General features: G+C 44.4%; 1 protein-coding gene across 1 annotated transcript in view; it reads right to left on the bottom strand.

Moving 5' to 3' along the window:
- Nucleotides 1-4,411: 4,411 nt before the first annotated feature.
- Nucleotides 4,412-23,994, bottom strand: part of PDCD6IP (programmed cell death 6 interacting protein) — a 55,913-nt gene continuing 36,330 nt past the window's right edge. The window contains exons 7-10 of the mRNA XM_075581578.1: nucleotides 10,479-10,595; nucleotides 9,260-9,482; nucleotides 8,327-8,450; nucleotides 4,412-4,624 (exon numbers count right to left, since the gene is read on the bottom strand). Coding sequence (XP_075437693.1) covers nucleotides 4,438-4,624; nucleotides 8,327-8,450; nucleotides 9,260-9,482; nucleotides 10,479-10,595 — 651 coding nt within the window. The 3' untranslated portion in view covers nucleotides 4,412-4,437. The remainder of the gene's footprint in view (nucleotides 4,625-8,326; nucleotides 8,451-9,259; nucleotides 9,483-10,478; nucleotides 10,596-23,994) is intronic.

The following is a 23,994-nucleotide window of genomic DNA, read 5'->3' as shown; positions in this document are numbered from 1 at the left end:
GATAGGGGTTTGTTATTTTGTGTTTTTGTATATTGTATATTTGGCCTGCATTAAGGAACAGGCTCAATGAAGCCAAGATGTAATTGAGACCGATTGGGGTAAAATTATATCTGTGCACGTCTCTTACAGATGGACTTTAGCTCTAGACCAGCAAACTGCTAAAACTTCGGCTTTTTGATTTAGGGACTCGTGTAACTGTTTTAGGTTTCCTTCACCCTCTGTCCATATTATAAACAGGTCATCAATGTATCTGTAATATTTGTAGGGTTTGTGGGGGCATGCAGTTAGGAATCTTTGTTTTGCCATGAAAAGATTGGTATATTGCGGTGCATCTTGCAGTCCCATTAGTTGTAGGTAAATTTCCTTGTTGAAGCTGAAGTAGTTGTGTGTGAGGATGTATTTCTATCAGATGGGTAATTACTTCAGTGCTGTATTTCTGATTCAGGGGAGATGTTGTAAGGAATTGCAAGCATGTCTCAATACCATCCTTGTGCGGGATGTTGCTGTAAAGGGATTCTATTTCTATGGTAACTAGCAGTGTGTTGGATGGTAGTTGGTTGATGTTGACACACACACACACCTCAAATGGAAATACTAATGTATGCTCATTTGCATGTCTTGGACAGGTCTGCAACCCTGCCTTTCACCATTATCACCCAGCACACTGCTTCCACTGCAGCAAGGGATTCTGGGAAATGACATGCAAATGAGCACACAGTGCCACCTTTTGCTTCAAAACCATATAACATGGTCCCCTGTAAGCTTATGCTTGCTGCATTTCATGGCTTTGAGCACAGCCTGGGTTAAGATGCATAGCATATAAACCCACCCACAGACAGCCGTTTCGACCTTAACGGGTCTCATCAGTGTGGGGTTGGTTATACTGGCTTTGCAAAATGAAGCTTAGGATAGGTTTCAACACACTTAAGTTATGGTGAGTACAAAAAGTGACACACATACATACATACATTTTGTCACAAATTATATTTTGATTTGTATCATTTTGCATGAATTAAAGACTAGAGTGACAAAATGCTAAGAAGTTTCACTTTGTACGCACCCCCTTTTTTAATCCTGAGAATATTACATCTTTTCTTATTATACGTTTTTATGAGCTACTGAAAATACATGCTGCAATTAGAAATACAAATCTTGTTAATCTGTATTTATATCTAGAAAGAGAATACCTATAAAGTTTTGGTTTGCAAAGTGAATGACCAAATTCTTGAAAGCTCCCTTTCTCCTGTGCCCTTTGGAATGCTCGCTCCCTTTCTAACAAGTTCCTCTCTGTGCATGACTTCTTTCTCTCTCACTCTCTGCTCCTATTTGCTATAACTGAGACTTCCACCTACCTCTACTCATTCCCCTTCTGTCTTTCTCTCTCACTTTGAATCATGGCTCTCTTTCTTTCTCTCTTCAGACTCCCCTGTTCTTCTCCTTGGGGACTTCAATTGCCACATTGATGACCCCTCTCCCCCTTGGGCTTCTCGCTTTCTCGCACTAACCTCTTCTTTTGGCCTTCAACAGTGGACAGCAGCCAGCACCCACAAGGATGGCCACTACCTAGACCTGGTTTTCACTAAAAACTTCTCTCTCTCCGATTTCTCTATTTCCCCTTTTCCTCTCTCGGACCATCACCTCATTCTCTCTCTCTCGCTTCTCCCTTTCTCCACCCCGGTTCTGCAGAAACCTGCGCTCTATTCACTTACCTGACTTTGAGTCCACTTTACGCTCCTCCCTCTCCTCTCTCAGCTCTGCTACAGACCCTGACAACCTGGTCAGGAACTACAACTCTGCCTTGTCCTCATCTTTTGATCTACATGCCACGCTTTCTCTCTGCCGTCCTCGCCCTTCTAACCCCAGACCCTGGCTAAATTCCCACACGCGCATGCTGCGTTCCTCCACCTCGTTCCTCTGAACGCCTCTGGAGGAAATCTCACTCTCGCAGACTTTATTTATGCTATCCTGTTTTAACTCTGTCCTCTCGCAAGCTAAACAAGCCTACTTTTCTTCTCTAATCAACACGCACAAGTCAAACCCACGCCGACTCTTCTCTATCTTTGACTCTCTACTCAAACCACCCTCAACTGCCACCCTCTTCCTCCATCTCAGCTTAGGACTTTGCTGACTATTTTAAGGAAAAGGTGGAATCCATACGCCAGAACATCCCCTCTGTTTCTTCCTCCCATCCAACACCTCTTCCTAACTCTGCACCTGCCTTCCTTGACTCTTTTTCCACTGTCTCAGAGGAGGATGTGTCATTGTTGATCTCCTCTTTTCCCTCTATGACTTGCTCTCGACCCCATTCCCTCTTATCTCCTAAAACCTCCTGGTCCTACTGTAATCCCTACGCTCACACACATTAACTCCTCCCTTTGCTCTGGTACCTTTCCCTCCTCCTTCAAACATGCAATAGTTATACCATTACTCAAAAACAACAAGCTTGACCCAACCTGTCCTTCAAACTATCGACCAGTTTCCCTCCAAACTCCTTGAACGTCTTGTATTCTCTCGCTTGCTCCATTTTCTCAACACCAATTCTCTCCTAAACCCTCTACAATCTGGCTTCCGCACTGCTCACTCCACGGAAACAGCCCTCACTAAAATAACTGATGACCTCCATGCTGCCAAAGACAGAGGTCACTACACTCTGCTCATATTGCTCGACCTCTCTGCAGCACCGTGGACCACCCTCTTCTCCTTCACATCCTCAATACTCTTGGTATTCAGAACAAAGCTCTATCCTGGATCTCCTGTTTCCTCTCCCATTGTACTTTCAGTGTCTCTTCTGCTAACACCTCCTCCTCCTCTATTGATCTCTCTGTGGGGGTACCCCAGGGCTCTGTCCTGGGAACTCTTCTCTTTTCTCTGTACACACTCTCTCTAGGTGACCTAATAACATATCTTGGGTTTAAATATCACCTCTATGCTGATGACACACAAATTTACCTTTCAACCCCTGACCTGCTGTACAAACCAAAGTTTCTGAATGACTCTCTGCTATATCATCCTGGATGGCCCTCCGCCGCCTTAAACTCAATATGGCAAAAACAGAGCTCCTTATATTTCCTCCCAAACCTGACCCTACTACCTCCTTCCACGTTACTGTTGGAAGTACAATCATTCACCCAGTAGCCCAAGCACGCTGCTTAGGGGTCACACTTGACTCCCCTCTCACATTGAAAACGTTTCTAAAACCTGTCGCCTTTTCCTCCGTAATATCACAAAGATACGCCCATTCCTCTGTTGCACGACTGCTAAAACTCTGACTCAGGCCCTCATTCTCTCCCGTCTTGATTACTGTAATCTCCTGCTGTCCGGCCTTCCTGCCTCTTACCTGTCTACCTTACAATCTATCCTTAACGCTGCTGCCAAAATCGCTCTGCTCTTTCCTAAATCTGTCTCCACGTCTCCCCACCTGAAATCCCTCTCCTGGCTTCCGATCAAATCCCGCATCTCACACTCAATTCTCCTCCTCACTTTTAAAGCTTTACACTCCTCTGCCCCTCCTTACATCTCAGCCCTAATTTCTCGCTATGCACCATCCCGACTCTTGCGTTTTGCTCAAGGATGTCTTATTTCTACCCCCTTTGTATCTAAAGCCCTCCCTCGCCTTAAACCTTTTTCACTGACTGCCCCACACCTCTGGAATGCCCTTCCCCTCAATACCTGACTTGCACCTTCTCTATCCACCTTTAAGACCCACCTTAAGACACACTTGCTTAAAGAAACATATGAATAGCACTGTGGATAATACTAGACACGTGATACATAAAGCTTGGCCCCCTGCAGACGCACTTACCAGAACTCCCTCCTACTGTCTCTGTACGTTCTCCCTACCTACCAATTAGATTGTAAGCTCCTCGGAGCAGGGACTCCTTCCTTAATGTTACTTTTATGTCTGAAGCACTTATTCCCATGACCTGTTATTTATATTATCTGTTATTTATTTGTCTACCCTGTGTATTCCTACTGTGAAGCGCTATGTACATTAATGGCGCTATATAAAGACATACAATACAACTGTAACAGAGTTACAGTGTATTTAACCAGTGTTTCATGACACCTGGGCACACTGCACAATTTTGCTAAGTGTCACCCAAAAATATTTTTTAAAAAACCCATGAACAATTACATCAGTTCTTACTCCCACTGGGTCATCAGAATAGTAGGTTTCAATGCAGGATTGCATCACTCTTTATGTATCTCACTGGTGCATTCTACTGATGGCATCACCAGTGGCCAATTCTTAATCAATTAGAAAACCTTCAGGATCAAAGCCTTTAATTATAATCATCGTGGTAAACAGTGGGCTACTGGGAGTTATGGCAAGTAGAATAATTTACCAGAATATTGTGAATGTGATTCAAAAAACAATTTTGCTACACCAAGTGTTTTTTTTTAAAACCGTAAACAAAGTTACATCAAAGAAGTTTCTTATCTCACCGCCTCAAGAATCTCTTTGTTTCTTTGTAGCAGTTCAGGAAGGTCTTTGATAAGCTGGTCAACTGTCTGGATTCCTCCTTGCTCAATAACAACTTTAGACTTCTGCAGAATTGACTGAGGTATGCTGTGACCAGATTCATCCTCAATGGCAGCAGGAAGATTCAATGAAGCAAGTACCCTGAGAAAAAACAACTTTCATGAAATGCATATTCTACAAAATGATACCACGAGGACAAGAAACTCAGCAGTGTGTGTTCGAGACCGTTCAAGTTATTTAACATAATCCCTGATAAAGGACCTACTGCCAATGATTGCATTTCATCTATATGAAAACTGAACCCGGTGTTTCATACTACATTACAAATGTTATCCAAAATTATTTACACTGATATGCAGTTCTTATATATATATATATATATATATATATATATATATATATATATAAAGTTATTCTGTGGTTTGAATAAAAGTAATAATGATACTATTACAATTACTATTACAGGGAGTGACTGAGTGAGTAGAAATCACTGGCTGTCATTCACTATTGTTTTCAGTTTGAAGCAGGGGAATCTGGTTCAAATCCCGGTGTCGGCTCCTTATGACCTTGGGCAAGTCACTAACTCACTGTGCCTCAGGAACAAATATTAGATTGTAAGCTCTACGAGGCAGGGACTCCTTGTATCTGCAAACTTCTATGTACAAAATGCTGTGTACACTCAGCGCAATTCCAGAAAAAACAATGATATTATATTAAAGGTGTTAACTGTACTTTTCCAAATATCTGAAAATTTGCCATGGTTGTGCCACATAGAGAAAGTGATGTTCTGAAGAATGTGTGTGTGGCAGGACGGCCTGTAGGCGAGGTCAGTCAATAGTCCACACGAGGAGTTTCAGGTTTAAAGTAAATGTTAAGTGGTTTTATTTCTCCACAATAGAACTTAACATTTGGGCACAACGTCCCTTTAAGGCAACACAAAATATAGCAGCAAAAGAAATCCTGCTCCACATTGGGAGAGCTTACCAACACTGCCAGCCTATCAGGCTGGCTAATCCATAACCAAACAGTAAATATACAGTCAGAAAAATAATGTGAACAGTTCTTACTGTGATTTTAGAGCTGTAGTTGTGTATCTGTCTGCATAGCAGCTTGTCTAGGATAGTTTCTGAGAGAGAGCCACCTGACAACCAGCAATGACATATGTCATCCTGGTTGTCAGGTGTGTTGGCTCCGTTCTGATTACTCAACCCTTCCTCCTGGGTTAACCCTCTGATTGCTGGATGAAGCACTCTACTCTTTCCTAGATCTGTCTCAGCATCTCCCCCTCATGAAATCCCTCTCCTGGCTTCCGATCAAATCCCGCATCTCACACTCCATTCTTCTACTCACTTTTAAAGCTTTACACTCTTCTGCCCCTCCTTACATCTCAGTCTTAATTTCTCGTTATGCACCATCCAGACTCTTGCGTTCTTCTCAAGGAAGTCTTCTTTCTACCCCCTTTGTATCTAAAGCCCTCTCTTCCGCCTTAAACCTTTTTCACTGACTGCCCCACACCTCTGGAATGCCCTTCCCCTCAGTACCCGACTAGCACCCTCTCTATCCACCTTTAAGACCCACCTTAAGACAAACTTGCTTAAAGAAGCATATGAATAGCACTGTGAATAGCACTGTGAATATTCTGAACACATGATACATAAAGCTTGGCCCCCTGCAGACGCACTTACCAGAACTCCCTCCTACTGTCTCTGTACGTTCTCCCTACCTACCAATTAGATTGTAAGCTCCTCGGGGCAGGGACTCCTCTTCCTTAATGTTACTTTTATGTCTGAAGCACTTATTCCCATGACCTGTTATTTATATTATCTGTTAATTATTTGATTAGACCGGGCACTGGATAAAGAGGTAAGTGCTACCAAAAATAAGAAGGAGGACAGGCTTGTATTTACCACTACGTACAGTCAAGCTGGTGGTTTTATTAAATCTACCATTCTTAAACATTGGCATATTCTGCAAAATGATGATATATTATCTGAAAGTTGCTGTGTACCACCAATGATGGCATTCAAAAGAGGGAGGAATCTGGCGGATAGCCTGATACATGCAGGTAATGAGGGTAACTACAGAACTCATTTTCTGGAGGGTGGCAGACCGGGTAACTTTAGATGCATGAGCTGCTCGGTCTGTAACAGTCTGACTACCGGTAGTCAATTCAGTCACCCCCACAGCGGGAGGATCATAAAAATTAAAAATAGAATCACATGTAGATCTGAATATGTAGTGTACATAATAAAGTGTCCATGTGGTCTTCTTTATGTGGGTAAGACCATAAGAATGTTAAAAACAAGGTTCATTGAACATAAAAGTGTAATTCGAAAAGGTACGGATCCCTCTATTCTTGTGCAACACTGTTTGGAACACAATCATAATGTTGCCTCTTTACGCATCATGGGTATTGAGTCAGTAGCACCTAGACAAGGCACTCCAGATAGGGAGACTTTCTTATTGGGACGTGAAGCATTCTGGATACATGCTTTAAATACCAGCAACGGTATGGGTCTTAATGAGCAACAGAATTTAAAATGCTTCCTTAATAGAAGGTAATTTTTTGTCTTTCTACAGGCATATTTGATCTTGCACCATCCATGGACTCTGCACTTACCTGTTGGGAAGATTATCCTTTTTGTGTGTTTTTTTCCCTTTTTTTCCCCCCCTCCCTCCCCATTCCCCCCCTCCCTCCCTCCCCATTCCCCCCCCTCCCCCTGGCTGTGTGTACCCATTTCTGACCTAGGTATACACACTAGTATATTCTAAATACTGATGTACTGCATATTCTTATGTGGCATTTCACTGTAACTTTGCAGGATTATACTGATGTCATCAGTAATATACAGTCACATGTTTTTAATAGTATATTGCTGTATTAGTTTTGTGCACATATGCTTTATTAATATTTTGGTGTGTGGTTTATTTACACTTTCAGGGTGATTTATAGGAGTGTCTCACTCCTCCCTGCTCTGACACTGATCCCATGGCGACGGATACATCTTTGTCCAGCCCTGTGAGTACAGTCTTGATTGGTGCACGCCCCCCCCTTTTCCCCCTGATGGCCGGGTCACGATGACGTCATCATGGGGGAGTGTTCAGTCTGGGGAGAGGTGTGGCTGTGGCTGCAATCCTCCAAGACAGCTCTATGCTGTATTGCCAGGGATTTAGACCTAGATGTCTGACGTCACTAGGGGGCACCATTTGGTAGCTCTGACGTCATCAGGTGGGCGTCAACATCCTGGTTATGTGGCAGAATGGGGAGGGGTGAGTGTCAGGGGGGGGGGGGGGTATATATTTTCACAGTTTTCATGTGTTTGGTAGCCTTCACCTTGAGAAAGGCAGTATTTGACTGCCGAAACGTTGGACTTTATGGCATATTAAACCTCCTTTTGAGTAAGACCGTGTGCCTGCTTCTTCTTCTTTGTACTGGAACATTTGGGACTACAGGAGCTCCCCAGGACCAGCGCACCGGCAGCTAAGTACCCCACCTCTATTACCATTGATATTGAGTGCGTGTCTCATCCTCTGTCTAATTATTTGATTACCACATGTATTACTACTGTGAAGCGCTATGTACATTAATGGCGCTTTATATAAATAAAGACATACAATACAATATGTCTCCCAGGCATAACTGTTAGTGGCTGACTTCACCCTATCACAGTGTGGCACGTGGATTTTGAACTAGATTTTCTTGCCATAGAAAATAGATCTCCTTTCCCAATGCCAGCAGTGTACATCTTGTCATACTCATAATACTATCCCTGTCAACACACTACTAAAACGACAAAATGACAATGACAAAATTTAAAAAAAAAATACAATGTCAACCCTCACCCATTAGACAAAGTTGTGGCTTCTCTCATTTGAGCTATTGCTGAATTGATCAATTCAGCCTTCCTTTGGTTGTAGGCACTCATGGACGTCTGCACTGCTAGAGGTACCATCTTCTCAAATAGATCTGGAACAAATAGAGCCAATATTCCATTGGATAGATTAAAAGCAGAATAGTTGAATATATTTCTAGCAATATTAGTTCTCTCAGAATTGTATCAAATGCCAGACCATTCAAAATGTTTTATAGATGTCCCACTGGCATAAAATTTCAGAATGTAAAATCTCCCTTACTTGACACTACTTCTACGTCTGAAGTTTCACTAGTTAATGAAGAACACAAAAGCAATATGTTATACAAACAAAGAACATACATTGAAAAGAGACAGGAACCATCTGATTGACCTAGTCTGCCCAGACACCACATTATATGGTATCATCCATAACCAATTCTATGTATTGCATGGGGCTGTGTTTTAGAAACATGTAAGAATGGTTTATGCCAGGGGAGTGCAAACTTTCCCTGCTGCACCCCCCTGCTCGCACCCCCTCCTTACCTTGTCTTGCAAAGTCACGTGTCCTAGCTGCGTCAATTGACACTGCATTGCCGAAGGTAAGGGACGTACGTTGCAGAGGCCTCACGCAATCCCCCGGCATTTCATTTAAATGTCATGTGGAAGAGCGTGGGGCCTCTGCAACCGCCCCCTCCACCCCTCAAAAAATCATGCACTCCCCAGGTTTATGCTGTGAAACTTGAAAGAGGTGGAGAGGCTTTCTATAACAAATACTATGTTTAAAAAAATGTTTTTAATTGTAAATTGAAATGTTGTGATACTCTGTATATGTTGGTACGATCAGACATCATCCACTGGTTTTATAAGGAATTACCACATTTATATTCTATATTCAACCCATAAAACAAGATGCAATACTTACCACTGTACTTCTGGCTCAGAGGGACAGTGATTGGCGTAGGCTTCACAAGAGAGGCCTTTCCAACAGGATCAAGGTCTGTCAGATCTGGTACTCTATCATGGTAAATGAAATCATTGTCCTTCTTGGCAGCTGTAAGAGCGCGACTGATTTTGTCTGCCAAATCTTTCACATTAACATATTCATCGTAGCGAGAGGCCACTGTTTTGACCAGATCTGTGGCATGCTAAATGTAAAAAAAAAAAAAATAAGTTAATGTAGGGGTATAAATATGCAAGATAATGGCAAAAAAAAAGTAAAAGAACATTGAGTGAAAATCATGTTTAATTTTACTTGCCAGAGTTAACAACTTTGCTATGAATTCATGTATTATTACACTAATTTAATATTAGCAGGCACCCTTCTGAGTGAGGAGCAGGAGCATTCTGATTATTGTGCAGAGAACCTTGTGGTTTGATTTATTCTACCTACCTCTTATGACTTTTGAACGCCAAGTGCTGCATCCTGCTTATGATCTTTATGTTTAGATTTTGCATTTATCTCACTATGTTTATCTCTGCCTAGTATTGAACACTTAGATTAGTGGAGGATATATTTGTCATTACTTATTCATTTAGACTTACCAATTGTTGCTATCAGAATGAGTGGAGGGTTTATTCTCTCTCATTTGGGGCCTATATGTGGTTTTGTGGGTTCTGGGATCAGGGAAGTACCCTTTTGGGACTGAGGGGAACGGGCCTGGCCCCCCTGTACACCCACCTTTTTGTTGTTGCGCATCCCCCCCCCCCCTTGTTTTGTTCCACTTTCTTCCCCCACACACCCCATATATGGTACTACCTTTATGTTATTGTAGTTTTCCATGTGTGGTATTGTATGCTTTGTTTTGATTCATTTGTGCATATATTAAAACTTACCTTTTTGGTTCTATACCAGTGATCTGATTTCTCTATATAGGGAGTGCGGGACTATTCAGTATTTTATATTTACTAATTTAATATTAGCTTAAACGGGAATTACCTATACAAAAATGGATTTAAATACAAGAAAGACAAAACTTTTTATTATTATTATTATTATTATTACAAGCCAAGTAACAGATGTATCCATTGCACAGCAAATCCATGCTACTTAAAATGTACAAATAAATTTCTCCACTTGAATGACATAGCACTGCTTAGTAAATATTTGTCATAAGGGTAACAGAGACACTTATTAAACCTACTTGCAACCTTCCAATCTCTTCACCAAATTTCTTCTGCTGCTTTGCCAGGATGGACTGGTGATACTCAGCATGGGCCTGCATTATGCAGTGCTTTGCAGCCAGGACAGGGAACACCTCCTGGAAATAGAAATACTGACCAGGGGAGAGTCCAAACACACAAAAAACAGCCACAGACACAACAAGGGATGCAAGGAAGATAAGAGGGGAAGAAGAAAGGAAATTAGAATTGGGCATCTATGGTTTAGACAGGCTAAATCATTAGATAAAAGACCATGAAATTATGATTTTTTTCAAAAAAATCTGGGTTGAATTGAGTGGTGATTTTAGGATAGCGCTTACAATATACAGTTGTGTTAAAAAGAAAATACACCCTCTTTGAATTCTATGGTTTTACATATCAGGACATAATAACAATCATCTGTTCCTTAGCAGGTGTTAAAATTAGGTAAATATAACCTCAGATGAACAACAACACATGACATATATTACACCGTGTCATGATTTAACAAAAATAAAGTCAAAATGGAGAAGCTATGTGTGAAACACTAAGGCTAAGGCCCCGCTCCCAGAGTCAGCGCGCCCGCACTGCAGACAGGCGGTGCGCTGACATACACAGACCGCGATATGCGGTCTGTAGGGAGCGGGAGCTGGAGGTGGGCGGGAGTCTGAGGTTTGACAGGGAGGGGGGGCGTGGCTTGAGCGGAGGGACCCGCTACTCTTCCCCCCCCCCCCTCCCTCCACGGACTCGGGCTGGAGCTGCTGATGGTAAGTATTAAACACACACACGCAGGCACTCATACATACACACACACACACACATAGGCAGGCACTCACACACACACACACACACAGACAGACAGAGGCAGGCACACACGCTTTCACTCCACACTCCTTCCCGCTCCCCGAAGCCTCTCCTCCTCCCGAAGCCTCCCCTCCCCATTGGCTCACAGCCACACCACGTGACGCGTCAACGCTAGACATCACCATTTTCTTGTGTCCCCTAGCGGCTGACGCGCCACAGCGTGTAGTGCTCTGTGCCGCCAGGGGGGACCGGGACCGGCTCAGCAGGATTCCCCTGCTGGTGGGGAACTCGCGACATGGCCGCCCGCGCCAACGAGCGCAGCGGGACCGAGGCCTAAGTACACCCTTCCTGCTTCCATAGGAATTAAGATGCCAAGTAGCAGACAGGTGCTGTTAATCAAATGCCCTTGATTAATTGATCATCGGCAAGTGTGACCACCTCTATAAAAGCCGAAGTTTTAGCAGTTTGCTGGTATGGAGCATTCAGGTGCGTGTTAACACAATGCCAAGGAGGAAAGAAATCAGCAATGAACTTAGGGAAGCAATTGTTGCTGCCCAATCTGGGAAGGGTTAGAAGGCCATTTCCAAACAATTTAAAGTCCATCATTCTACAGTGAGAAAGATTATTCAAAAGTGGAAAACATTGAAGACAGTTGCCAATCTTCCCAGGAGTGGACGTCCCAGCAAATTCAACCCAAGGTCAGACCGTACAATGCTCAGAGAAATTGAAAATACCCAAGAGTTACATCTCAGACTCTACAGGCCTCAGTTAGCATGTTAAATGTTAAAGTTCATGACAGTACAATTAGAAAAAGACTGAACAAGTATGGTTTGTTTGGAAGGTTTACCAGGAGAAAGCCTCTTCTCTCTAAAAAAAACATGGCAGCACGACTTAGGTTTGCAAAGTTGCATCTGAACAAACCACAAGACTTCTGGAACAATGTCCTTTGGACAGACGAGACCAAAGTGGAGATGTTTGGCCATAATGCACAGCGTCGCGTTTGGCAAAAACCAAACACAGCATATCAGCACAAACACCTCATACCAACTGTCAAGCACGGTGGTGGAGGGGTGATGATTTGGGCTTGTTTTGCAGCCACAGGACCTGGGAACCTTGCAGTCATTGAGTCGACCATGAACTCCTCTGTATACCAAAGTATTCTAGAGTCAAATGTGAGGCCATCTGCCCGACAGCTAAAGCTTGGCCGAAATTGGGTCATGCAACAGGACAATGATCCCAAGCACACCAGTAAATCTACAACAGAATGGTTGAAAAAGAAAAGAATCAAGGTGTTGCAATGGCCCAGTCAAAGTCCAGACCTTAACCCGATTGAAATGCTGTGGCTGGACCTTAAGAGAGCTGTGCATAAACAAATGCCCACAAACCTCAATGAACTGAAGCAACGCTGTAAAGAAGAGTGGGCCAAAATTCCTCCACAACGATGTGAGAGACTGATAGTCATACAGAAAACGATTACTTCAAGTTATTGCTGCTAAAAGTGGTTCTACAAGCTATTGCATCATAAAGTATACTTCGTTTTTCACACATGGCTTCTCAATTTTGGCTTTATTTTTGTTAAATAAATCATGACACGGTGTAATGTCATGTGTTGTTGTTCATCTGAGGTTGTATTTACCTAATTTTAAGACCTGCTAAGGAACAGATGATTATTATGTCCTCATATGTAAAACCATAGAATTCAAAGAGGGTGTACTTTCTTTTTCACACAAATAAAATATATAATTTTTTTTTTTTTAAATACACATACCCGGATGGGCATTTAAAGTATGATATATTCATCATTTGTTTGCTTCTAATGGATCGGTAATCCACTTAATTCAGCCCAAGAAGAAATCCCCAGTGTTTATTAAAATACGCACAGCAAAAACCCAGGCATGCACTGCCGAAGAGAAGTGATTAAAAAGATGATGCGCAAAGCACTAGGATTACTGAATGTGCCGGATATTTTTTTTTTTACCAGGTAACCTGCTAGCCACTTCATTGCTATAAGGATTTACTACAGTTACGATACTGTGTTTGCATTTGTATCAGTTTACCCGATTTATTTCAGCAATTTTTATACGCCTTTATGCAAGTTTTAATATGATGCCAAATATCTGCTAAAAGGGATTAGGATTGAAAACAAAAATCATTTACTTTTTAAAAGAAACCAAGTAAATCTGAAAAATGCCATGCACACTTTGTTAGTAGGAAAGCGAATAGGGATTTTTAACTCGTTCTTATTGAATGTGCTGAAAAGGGGGATTTCATGGTTGACATACAGTATACACAGATTTTATACACAGCCTGGTTTTTTTGCAATACAATGAATACGGATACAAAGACCCAAAACAGCAGTTCATCCTTTCCCATTTTTTTTGTTAATCTAACACTGAAGGAGTCTATTGGATAAAAGAATACATTTCAGAGCCTAGTATCACAAATAAGCAGGGTATAGCGTTGGAATAAAAAGCATTGGCGAGCAGCACTTAATTATCTGTGATGCATAACCTAGCCAGATATCTATGTGCTAGTTTATAAACTTCATACTACCAGTTAGTTGTATACTATATCTATGGATATATCGGTACTTTGTACCATTCACTAACTACCTTTCTACAGATATGTATTATATAGGTCAGTACAGAATTGAACCAGCGACCTGTGCATTATATGCTAAGCTCCTATGTGCAGTTAACATTCTTTTAAAGGTTTGTACTATACACTGGTGGGTACATTACTTGGCGAAATACTTACACGGTATTTGTTAAACCTCCAGCTAAACAGTGATACACTATAGATGTGGGCACACTACCTACCTAGCCTAATTACGATACAGTTGGGTGCCTGACCACACTAGCATTAAATTAGGCCATTTTGCCTTTGCACCGTGCTCATTAGAGCATTTTAGCAACTATTTTATTGCTCAGTGTCTTATTGTTATTTGACCACAATCTGTTTTCGTGGCCACTACTATGTTTTCTTTACAATCAATCAAAGAAAACACTGTGCTCATTAGGGCATATAGCAACTATATTATTGCTCAGTACTTGTTCCTGTTATGTAACCATTATCCCTCTTTGTGGCCACTAAAATACAGTATCCTGTTACATGCAGACTTGTGTACAATACATATTGCCAACTAAAGTTGAGGTATACCAATATACCTTACAGTTGGTACCGTGAATATATTACACTTTGTGGCCCTGTGAGGGGCCCTCTCTGCAGCTAACAGTATTATCTGCCGATCAGCTGGCACAGTCACTGGCTGCTTCTCATCGATGTGAACGCTTTTCATTCTGTTACTATACCCCTGTTATTTGTATTTTGTTATGAACGAATAAAAATAAATGTTATTTCTATAACTATCAAAACATCAGTTTAAGGGGCCACATAATTTCCATTATTGTATCAAGGTATTTTAACTTCAGCTGAGAAGTGAAGGCATATTTGTTGCTACCACTAAACAACTAGAAGCTCATTTCGTAGTGCACTCCTAGGCTTTTAAAACTTAACGTTTAATTTGTAAATGGAATAAAATAAGTTCTAAACATAAAGTGATGTTAATAACTACATATAATGTACATTGGCAGGAGGGAATGAGGAGATGATAGATGGCCAGAATATATAGTATAGTATGCTAATGCCTAATAGTACAAAGCAAAAGGAGTGATACCTAATAGGCCTTGATTGGGGAGTGGGTTACTCAGCTGGAAGAGCTCAGAGGTGCTTGCCCTGTGTATGTGAATTGTGTGTCATGTGGCATAGCGTACCGAGCACCCAACCTGTATTGATAAATAGCCCAAATCAGTGTGCAGCTACTAAATATAATATTTTAGCTAATAGATATAATCACTGTATGTGCAACTCAATGACAGGTTGGTGGTACGTGGATTGATTCTGCGCCCAATGACATTTAACAATCACTTTACACAGATAGTATATCCGGCAAGCTATTAATAATAAAAGACCAGGATAAGCTGATACTAAACACTCTGCTAGGTATTAAAGCAGTAACTAATTGTTGCTGTGGTTATGGAGCAAGCCGTCAATTAATAATCAATACTGTGAATAATTGTCCTTGGCAAAATACCTGCACACATAACCTTCTGCCAATTCATAGAGACATCAATACATGAATGGGTGTCAGTGTGCAGCAGATGCTGGCAGTCTAGCAGTAGTGAAGTTAGATATGCATTAGATCGCAACAGTTGCAATTAAATCCCTGCTAGCTACAAGGCAGAATGACACAGTGTATCACAGTACAGAGACAGGCTATAACAAGAAACCACTGAGCGAGTAGAGCCAGTTCAAGCCTGGACGCGATCGCATTAAAAAGAGCACCAGCAGAGAACACAGACACAAAGTAATGATACTACCCGTCTCTCTCAATTCCCTCGCGCTGACGTCACCACGCCAAAACGCCCTACGCGTTTCCCTCCTTGACGGAGATTCTTCAGGGGCGAGTGATAACCAGCTGATCTCAGAAGCGTGTTTATATAGCGTCATGGGTTGCCATAGCAACCCGCGGGCCAATAGAAGGCTTACTCAACGCTTATACTGATCAGTAGGGAACTGTATGTCAGAACAGCGGTTATTAAAGCGGTACACACTAATTTCAAACAATATAGTGATCTTATACTATATTAGTGAAAGCACTGTATGTTTGCCTGCCTGCATGCATGCCTGCCTGCTGGATGTCCGGTGTCCCTAGGGGAAATCTCATTGGTCCCTTGGGCCGCCCCCGCACACCTCTCATTGGCCTGAGGCGGAGTGACGGCCCAAAGGACACACAGGGACAAAAACACACACACAGGGACAGACACACACACACACACACACACACACACACACACACACACACACACACACACACACACACACACACACACAGTAGGGGGGGGGGTGTACATTAGCAGCATGTATAACCCGGGGGGGGGGGGGGGCCTCACATACCCGCCGGAGCCTCCGCCTCTTCCTCCCCGAAATCAGCCCCCCCCCCCCCCCCGGCGCCGCTACAGTCAGCGGAGGAGCGAGTGCCCGGGACACAGCGGGGGAGCGGCCACAACAAGCTGCCTCCCGCCTCAGTTCCACGTGGGAGCGGCCGGACGGGTGAGTGAGCGGCCTTCACCTCCCCTCACCCCCCTTCAAATCACCTCCCCTCCACCCCCCCCCCGGCGCCGCTACAGTCAGCGGAGCGAGCGAGCGCCCGGGACACAGCGGGGGACCGGCCACAACAAGCTGCCTCCCGCCTCAGATCCACGTGGGAGCGGCCGGACGGGTGAGGGAGCTGCCGGACGGGTGAGTGAGCGGCCGGACGGGTGAGGGAGCGGCCTTCACCTCCCCACACCCCCCTTCACCTCCCCTCACCCCCCTTCACCTCCCCTCACCCCCCTTCACCTCCCCTCACCCCCCTTCATCTCACCTCCCCTCACCCACCCCTCACCTCCCCTCACTCCACTTCCCTTCCCTTCCACATCCCTCCACCCCCCTTCACCCCCCCTTCACCTCCCCTCCACCCCCCCCACCTCCCCTTCACCCCCCCCCCACCTCCCCTTCACACCCCCCCCACCTCCCCTTCACCCCCCCCGACCTCCCCTTCACCCCCCCACCTCCCCTTCACCCCCCTTCACCTCCCCTCCACCCCCCTTCACCTCCCCTCCACCCCCTTTCACCTCCCCTCCACCCCCCCCTTCACCTCCCCTCCACCCCCCCCTTCACCTCCCCTCCACCCCCCCCCCTTCACCTCCCCTCCACCCCCCCCCTTCACCTCCCCTCCACCCCCCCCCCTTCACCTCCCCTCCACCCCCCCTCCACCCCCCCCCTTCACCTCCCCTCCACCCCCACCTTCCCTTCACTCCCCCCTTACAACCTCTCACCACCTCCACCCCCCTTCCCACCTCCCCCACCCCCCTTCCCAACTCCCCACCACCTCCCCCCCTTCCCACCACCTCCCCCCACCCCCCCCCTTCCCACCACCTCCCCCCACCCCCCCCCTTCCCACCACCTCCCCCCACCCCCCCCTTCCCACCACCTCCCCCCCCTTCCCACCACCTCCCCCCACCCCCCCCTTCCCACCACCTCCCCCCCCTTCCCACCACCTCCCCCGCACCCCCCCCCTTCCCACCACCTCCCCCGCACCCCCCCCCCTTTCCCACCACCTCCCCCCCACCCCCCCCCTTCCCACCACCTCCCCCCCACCTCCCCTTCCCCCCCACCCCCCTCCTTCCCACCACCTCCCCCCCCACCCCCACCACCTCCCCCCCCCACCCCCACCACCTCCCCCCCCACCCCCCCCCCTTCCCTGAGGCGGAGTCACGGGCCAAAGGACACACAGGGACACAGACACACACACACACACACATAGACACACACACACACACACACACACACACAGACGTAGACACACACACACACGTATACACACACACACGTATACACAAACACACACACGTAGACACAAACACACACACGTAGACACACACATAGACACACACATACACGCACGTAGACACACACGCACGTACACGTAGACACACACACATGTACACGTAGACACGCACACACACATGTACACGTAGACACGCACACACACATGTACACGTAGACACGTACACACACACACACACACACACACACACATGTACACGTAGACACGTACACACACACACACATATACTCACACACATGTACACGTACACACACACATGGAGACATACACACACATACGTGGAGACATACACACACACACATGTACACATACACACACACACACGTATACACTCACACACGTATACACACAGGTATACATACACATAATGTATACACACACACACATACACACACACATGTATACACACACACACACATGTATACACACACACACACGTGTATACACACACATGTATACACACACGTGTATACACACACGTGTATACACACACGTGTATACACACACACATGTGTATACACACACACGTGTATACACACACACGTGTATACACACACACGTGTATACACACACACGTGTATACACACACACGTGTATACACACACACATGTGTACACACACACACGTGTACACACACACACATGTGTACACACACACACACGTGTACACACACACACACGTGTACACACACACACACGTGTACACACACACACACGTGTACACACACACACATGTGTACACACACACACATGTGTACACACACACACATGTGTACACACACACACACGTGTACACACACACACATGTGTATACACACACGTGTATACACACACACGTGTATACACACACACACGTGTATACACACACACATGTATACACACACACATGTATACACACACATGTATACACACACACATGTGTATACACACACACACACACACACTTATACACACACACACATACAATGTATACACACAAACATGTATACACACACACAAACATGTATACACGTGTATACACACATGTGTATACACACACACGTATACACACACACAATATATACATACACACAATGTATACACACACACGTGTATACACACACGTGTATACACACACACACACACGTGTATACACACACACACGTGTATACACACACACACACGTGTATACACACACGTGTATACACACACACACGTGTATACACACACACACGTGTATACACACACACACACGTGTATACACACACACACGTGTATACACACACACACGTGTATACACACACACACGTGTATACACACACACACGTGTATACACACACACACGTGTATACACACACACACCCCAGCACCACCACATCAGCACACCGGTATCCCATGCCCCCCCAGCACACTGGCATTCTCGGCTCCCCACCATTCCCAGCCCCCATCAACACCATCAGCACCCACACATCGCCACCTTTGCACCTCCCCCATCGGCACACCCACATCCGCACCCCCACATCAGCACCAAACCCTCCCAAATCAGCACACCAATTCAATCACCATCAGTACAGCCACAGCAGCACTACCACCGCACATGGGCCGCGTGGACCACTCCCCACCCAAATGCCACACCCACACCACAAACATCCCGGGCAACGCCGGGGCTCTCAGCTAGTAACTAATAAAGGTTTAAAAGAATCACCAGCATATGGGACATGGGCTTATGTATGAGGGCATATATGGGGCTTGTGAACCCATACCGAATTGGCAGATACTGATTAGCCGTTCAGTGATATGTAGCAAAGCTTAGTCATAGCAGGCTGGAAGTATTTAAACACGTACTGAATTGAATGCATATTAAACTTTACTTAGTCCATAATCAAAGATGTACTTGCTTGCTTGCCAGTAAAGTAGGGAGTACAGACAATAAGTAGCAGGTATATAGTTGAGACATATTGTGGATATATAAACATGATGTCAATCTCCACAGATGATCAAATAAATGGAGTATATGTAAATCCCTCATTTAACCCTTGAGGGTATAATGTTTTTAATTTGTATATCCATTCAGCCTCACGTTTTAATAGTCTGTTATTTATGTCGCCACCACGTATATTGTTTTTAAGGTGGTCAATGCCTGTAAAAGATAGGCACTTAATATCTCCCTGATGAATATTATTTACATGGCGTGCAACTGGTGTTTCTAATTTGTTATGGACAGAGTTTATATGTTCGAGTACTCGTTTTTTAAACTCCCTGATAGTTTTGCCAACATATCTAAGGCCACACTCACAACTGATCAAATATATTACATTGATGGTTTTGCAACTTATGTAGTGTCTAATATCAAATGTTGTTGATTTGTCATGAGACAAGAAGAACTTAGCAGGGTTGATGTATTGACATGCTTTGCAGTTCTTACACTTGTGCATGCCTTTAGGTGGAGGTGTTAACCAAGTAGATGATGTAGGGCGTTTAAAGTGGCTATGCACAAGGCCATCCTGCAAATTAGCAGATCTCCTGCTAGTGATGCTTGGAGTATCTTTTAAAATTTTAACAAGGTCATCATCAGATCTTAAGATGTACCAATGTTTCATGAAAATCTTCTTGATCTCATGCCACCTGTAGTTATAAGTTCCAATGCAACGAACCTGTGTGTTAGGTGATTTCATATTTGGACCCAGTAATTGTGCTCTATCACTATCTCTTGCGCGATGATATGCGTTTTTCAATGTAGACATCGGGTATCCCCTATCTAAGAACCGATCTTTCAGGTCCTGGGCCTGTGTGTGAAATTCTCTCAAGGTAGAGCAGTTACGGCGTAATCGCAGATATTGCCCAATGGGGATACTTTTGACTAAAGATGGAGGGTGGTGGGTGGTGGCTGGTAGCCGCCAAAAGACTGTTAGTAGCCGTCTTTTTTCTAAAGATTGTGGTTTGCACATTGCCATCTGGGTCCTTACTAATTTTCAGGTCCAAAAATGTTATCTCAGTTGCATTGTACTCAAATGTCAATTTTAGGTTCAAATCATTAGCATTCAATAGAGTCACGAATTCAACCAATATATTTGCTGGACCATGCCAGATCAATAATATGTCGTCTATGAAACGAATCCACAAGTCAATGTATTGTGTGTATTGTACAAATTTGTCACTGAACACATGTTGATCTTCCCACCAGCCCAGGTATAGGTTAGCATATGTTGGTGCACAGGAGGTGCCCATCGCTGTTCCCTGGGTCTGGTGGTACAGTGTTCCGTCAAATAGAAAGAAGTTGTGACAAAGGACAAATTGCAAGAGGTCTATCATGAATTTGTTATGTTCAGTGTAACCGGAGCCCCTTGTAGAGAGGAAATAGCTACATGCTTTAACACCGTTGCAATGGATGATGCTGGAATAAAGAGATTCCACATCCAATGTGACAAACAGGGTTTGGTTATCACAGTTTATTCCATCTAGTCTTCGTAAGGTGTCTTTCGTGTCCCTAATGTGAGATGGCAAGTTGGACACGAAGGGACGCATGATTTGATCCAGGTATACACTACAGTGTTCAGTGAGGTTATTATTGCCGGAGACAATAGGCCTACCTGGCGGTCTTTTTTGATCTTTATGAATCTTAGGCAATGTATAAAATGTTGCCACTGTAGGTGTCCTGGGTAACAAATAATCATGCTCATTTTTGTCAATAATGTTGTTGGTAAGGGCACTGTTCAAGATAGATCAAGGTATCACTCATTGATTCATACCAGTATATGTAGATGTCTAGAGTGCTTATTACAGGGGGAGTCTCTCTATGTGTGTGATATATTTTGTGTTCTACGACGATCAGCTACGTATATTATTCAGGAAGTTAAAAGATCAGTATAAACAGCTACCTAAAACAATATAAAAAAAAACTGTATGACTATTCTATATAGACACAGGCTAATGCGATCACCCATCATTATGCAGTTTACAGTATCTTGTGGATATCATCCCCAAAAATTCTATATTCAGAAATAAGCAACATGTATATGGCAAATAAGTTCACACATGTAGGATTTAATTGTATTCATTGTTTTCCCACGGCTGTGTATAAAAATGTAAAAAAAAGCCACCGCAAGTTTCCTGTGAGAAGCATGAAAAATAGACTAAGATTTTAGAAGAAAAAGTAGCATCCTTGGATCTGGTTACATACCTTTATCAAGTAATGTTAAAATTCATACACAAAAGGTCAAATGTATTCATACAGTACTAATATAATAAGATTATATAATACATACACTGTTATATTATATTCACATAATTAAAAATGATTCATTCTATATAATATACCATATCAACATTGTAACAGTAAACTATTTTTTAATGCAACTGGGAAGTAGGATGCTTAAGGCTGGCGAACTACTGTAAAATAATGGAGGCAGTTGTGAGGCGGTGCATCAGCTTACAAGGGAAAAATGTAGAATATAATATGGGAACCCCGCTGCAGCTCAATAGTAAGTTAGGGTCGCAATGGTAGGGAATGGTGCTGTTGGGTATGTTAATATGAATAAACCAAAAAGAGAAAAAGAAACCCAATTCTTAGCACTCGTATTCCCTATACTGAATGATTAGATTAAATAATATAAAAACAGTTTTTATTGATCATAAATATGAAAATAATGGGAATTAAAAATAGCAGACAAAGGACACACTAGGATACTATGTTGAGTACATATAGTACTCTGGATAAACAGATAAGATGGAACTATTGAGATGTATTAGATCAATAGTCCCAATGGGTCTGGTATGCAGATTGCCCTTGCAAAATGGTGTATCTCCAACAGTAGAGATATACAAAGATAGGTGAGTGATAACAATATCTATTTTAGATGCCCGACTCAATAGTAGTAATGTGTCAGATTATATAATGTTAATTAACTTCTAATAGAGGAAGTTACCTTATAGTTGATATGTGTATAAATGCCGTCTAGATAGTATATGAACTGACAGTACAGGCACTCAATATGCCTACAATTGCACACTGGTCTCTTAACAGAGAAGGCTGCATGAAGGAATAATGCTAGTGCTGATACATGCTAATACTGCAATGTGTAGGTGTGCGTGTGCGTGCGTGTGCGTGCGCAGTTGTGTGCGTGTGCAGGTGTGTGCGTGTGCAGTGTGTAGGTGTGTGCGTGTGCAGTGTGCAGGTGTGTGCTTGTGCAGGTGTGTGCTTGTGCAGGTGTGTGCTTGTGCAGGTGTGTGCAGGTGTGTGCGTGTGCAGGTGTGTGCGTGTGCAGGTGTGTGCGTGTGCAGGTGTGTGCGTGTGCAGGTGTGTGCGTGTGCAGGTGTGTGCGTGTGCAGGTGTGTGCGTGTGCAGGTGTGTGCGTGTGCAGGTGTGTGCGTGTGCAGGTGTGTGCAGTGTGTAGGTGTGTGCAGTGTGTAGGTGTGTGCAGTGTGTAGGTGTGTGTGTCTGCAGTGTGTAGGTGTGTGTGCGTGTGCAGTGTGTAGGTGTGTGCGTGTAGATGTGTGCGTGTGCATCTGTGTCTGCAGGTGTGTACGTGTGCAGTGTGTAGGTGTGTGCATCTGCGTGTGTAGGTGTGTGCAGTGTGTGTGCGCGTGTGTGCGTGTGCAGTGTGCAGGTGTGTGCGTGTGCAGTGTGCAGGTGTGTGCGTGTGCAGTGTGCAGGTGTGTGCGTGTGCAGGTGTGTGCAGGTGTGTGCGTGTGCAGTGTGCAGGTGTGTGCAGGTGTGTGCGTGTGCAGTGGTGTGCAGGTGTGTGCAGGTGTGTGCGTGTGCAGTGTGCAGGTGTGTGCAGGTGTGTGCGTGTGCAGTGTGCAGGTGTGTGCAGGTGTGTGCGTGTGCAGTGTGCAGGTGTGTGCAGGTGTGTGCGTGTGCAGTGTGCAGGTGTGCGCGTCTGCGTGTGCAGGTGTGCGCGTCTGCGTGTGCAGGTGTGCGCGTCTGCGTGTGCAGGTGTGCGCGTCTGCGTGTGCAGGTGTGCGCGTCTGCGTGTGCAGGTGTGCGCGTCTGCGTGTGCAGGTGTGCGCGTCTGCGTGTGCAGGTGTGTGCAGTGTGTAGGTGTGTAGGTGCGTGTGCAGTGTATAGGTGTGTGCAGTGTGTAGGTGTGTAGGTGCGTGTGCAGTGTGTAGGTGCGTGTGCAGTGTGTAGGTGCGTGTGCAGTGTGTAGGTGCGTGTGCAGTGTGTAGGTGCGTGTGCAGTGTGTAGGTGCGTGTGCAGTGTGTAGGTGCGTGTGCAGTGTGTAGGTGCGTGTGCAGTGTGTAGGTGCGTGTGCAGTGTGCAGGTGTGTAGGTGCGTGTGCAGTG

This window comes from Ascaphus truei, unplaced genomic scaffold (genome assembly GCF_040206685.1).
Source record: "Ascaphus truei isolate aAscTru1 unplaced genomic scaffold, aAscTru1.hap1 HAP1_SCAFFOLD_1427, whole genome shotgun sequence".
Taxonomy (NCBI): Eukaryota; Metazoa; Chordata; class Amphibia; order Anura; family Ascaphidae; genus Ascaphus; species Ascaphus truei.
The sequence above is the reverse complement of the archived record's forward strand: the minus strand, read 5'-3'. Positions and strand labels throughout refer to the sequence as shown.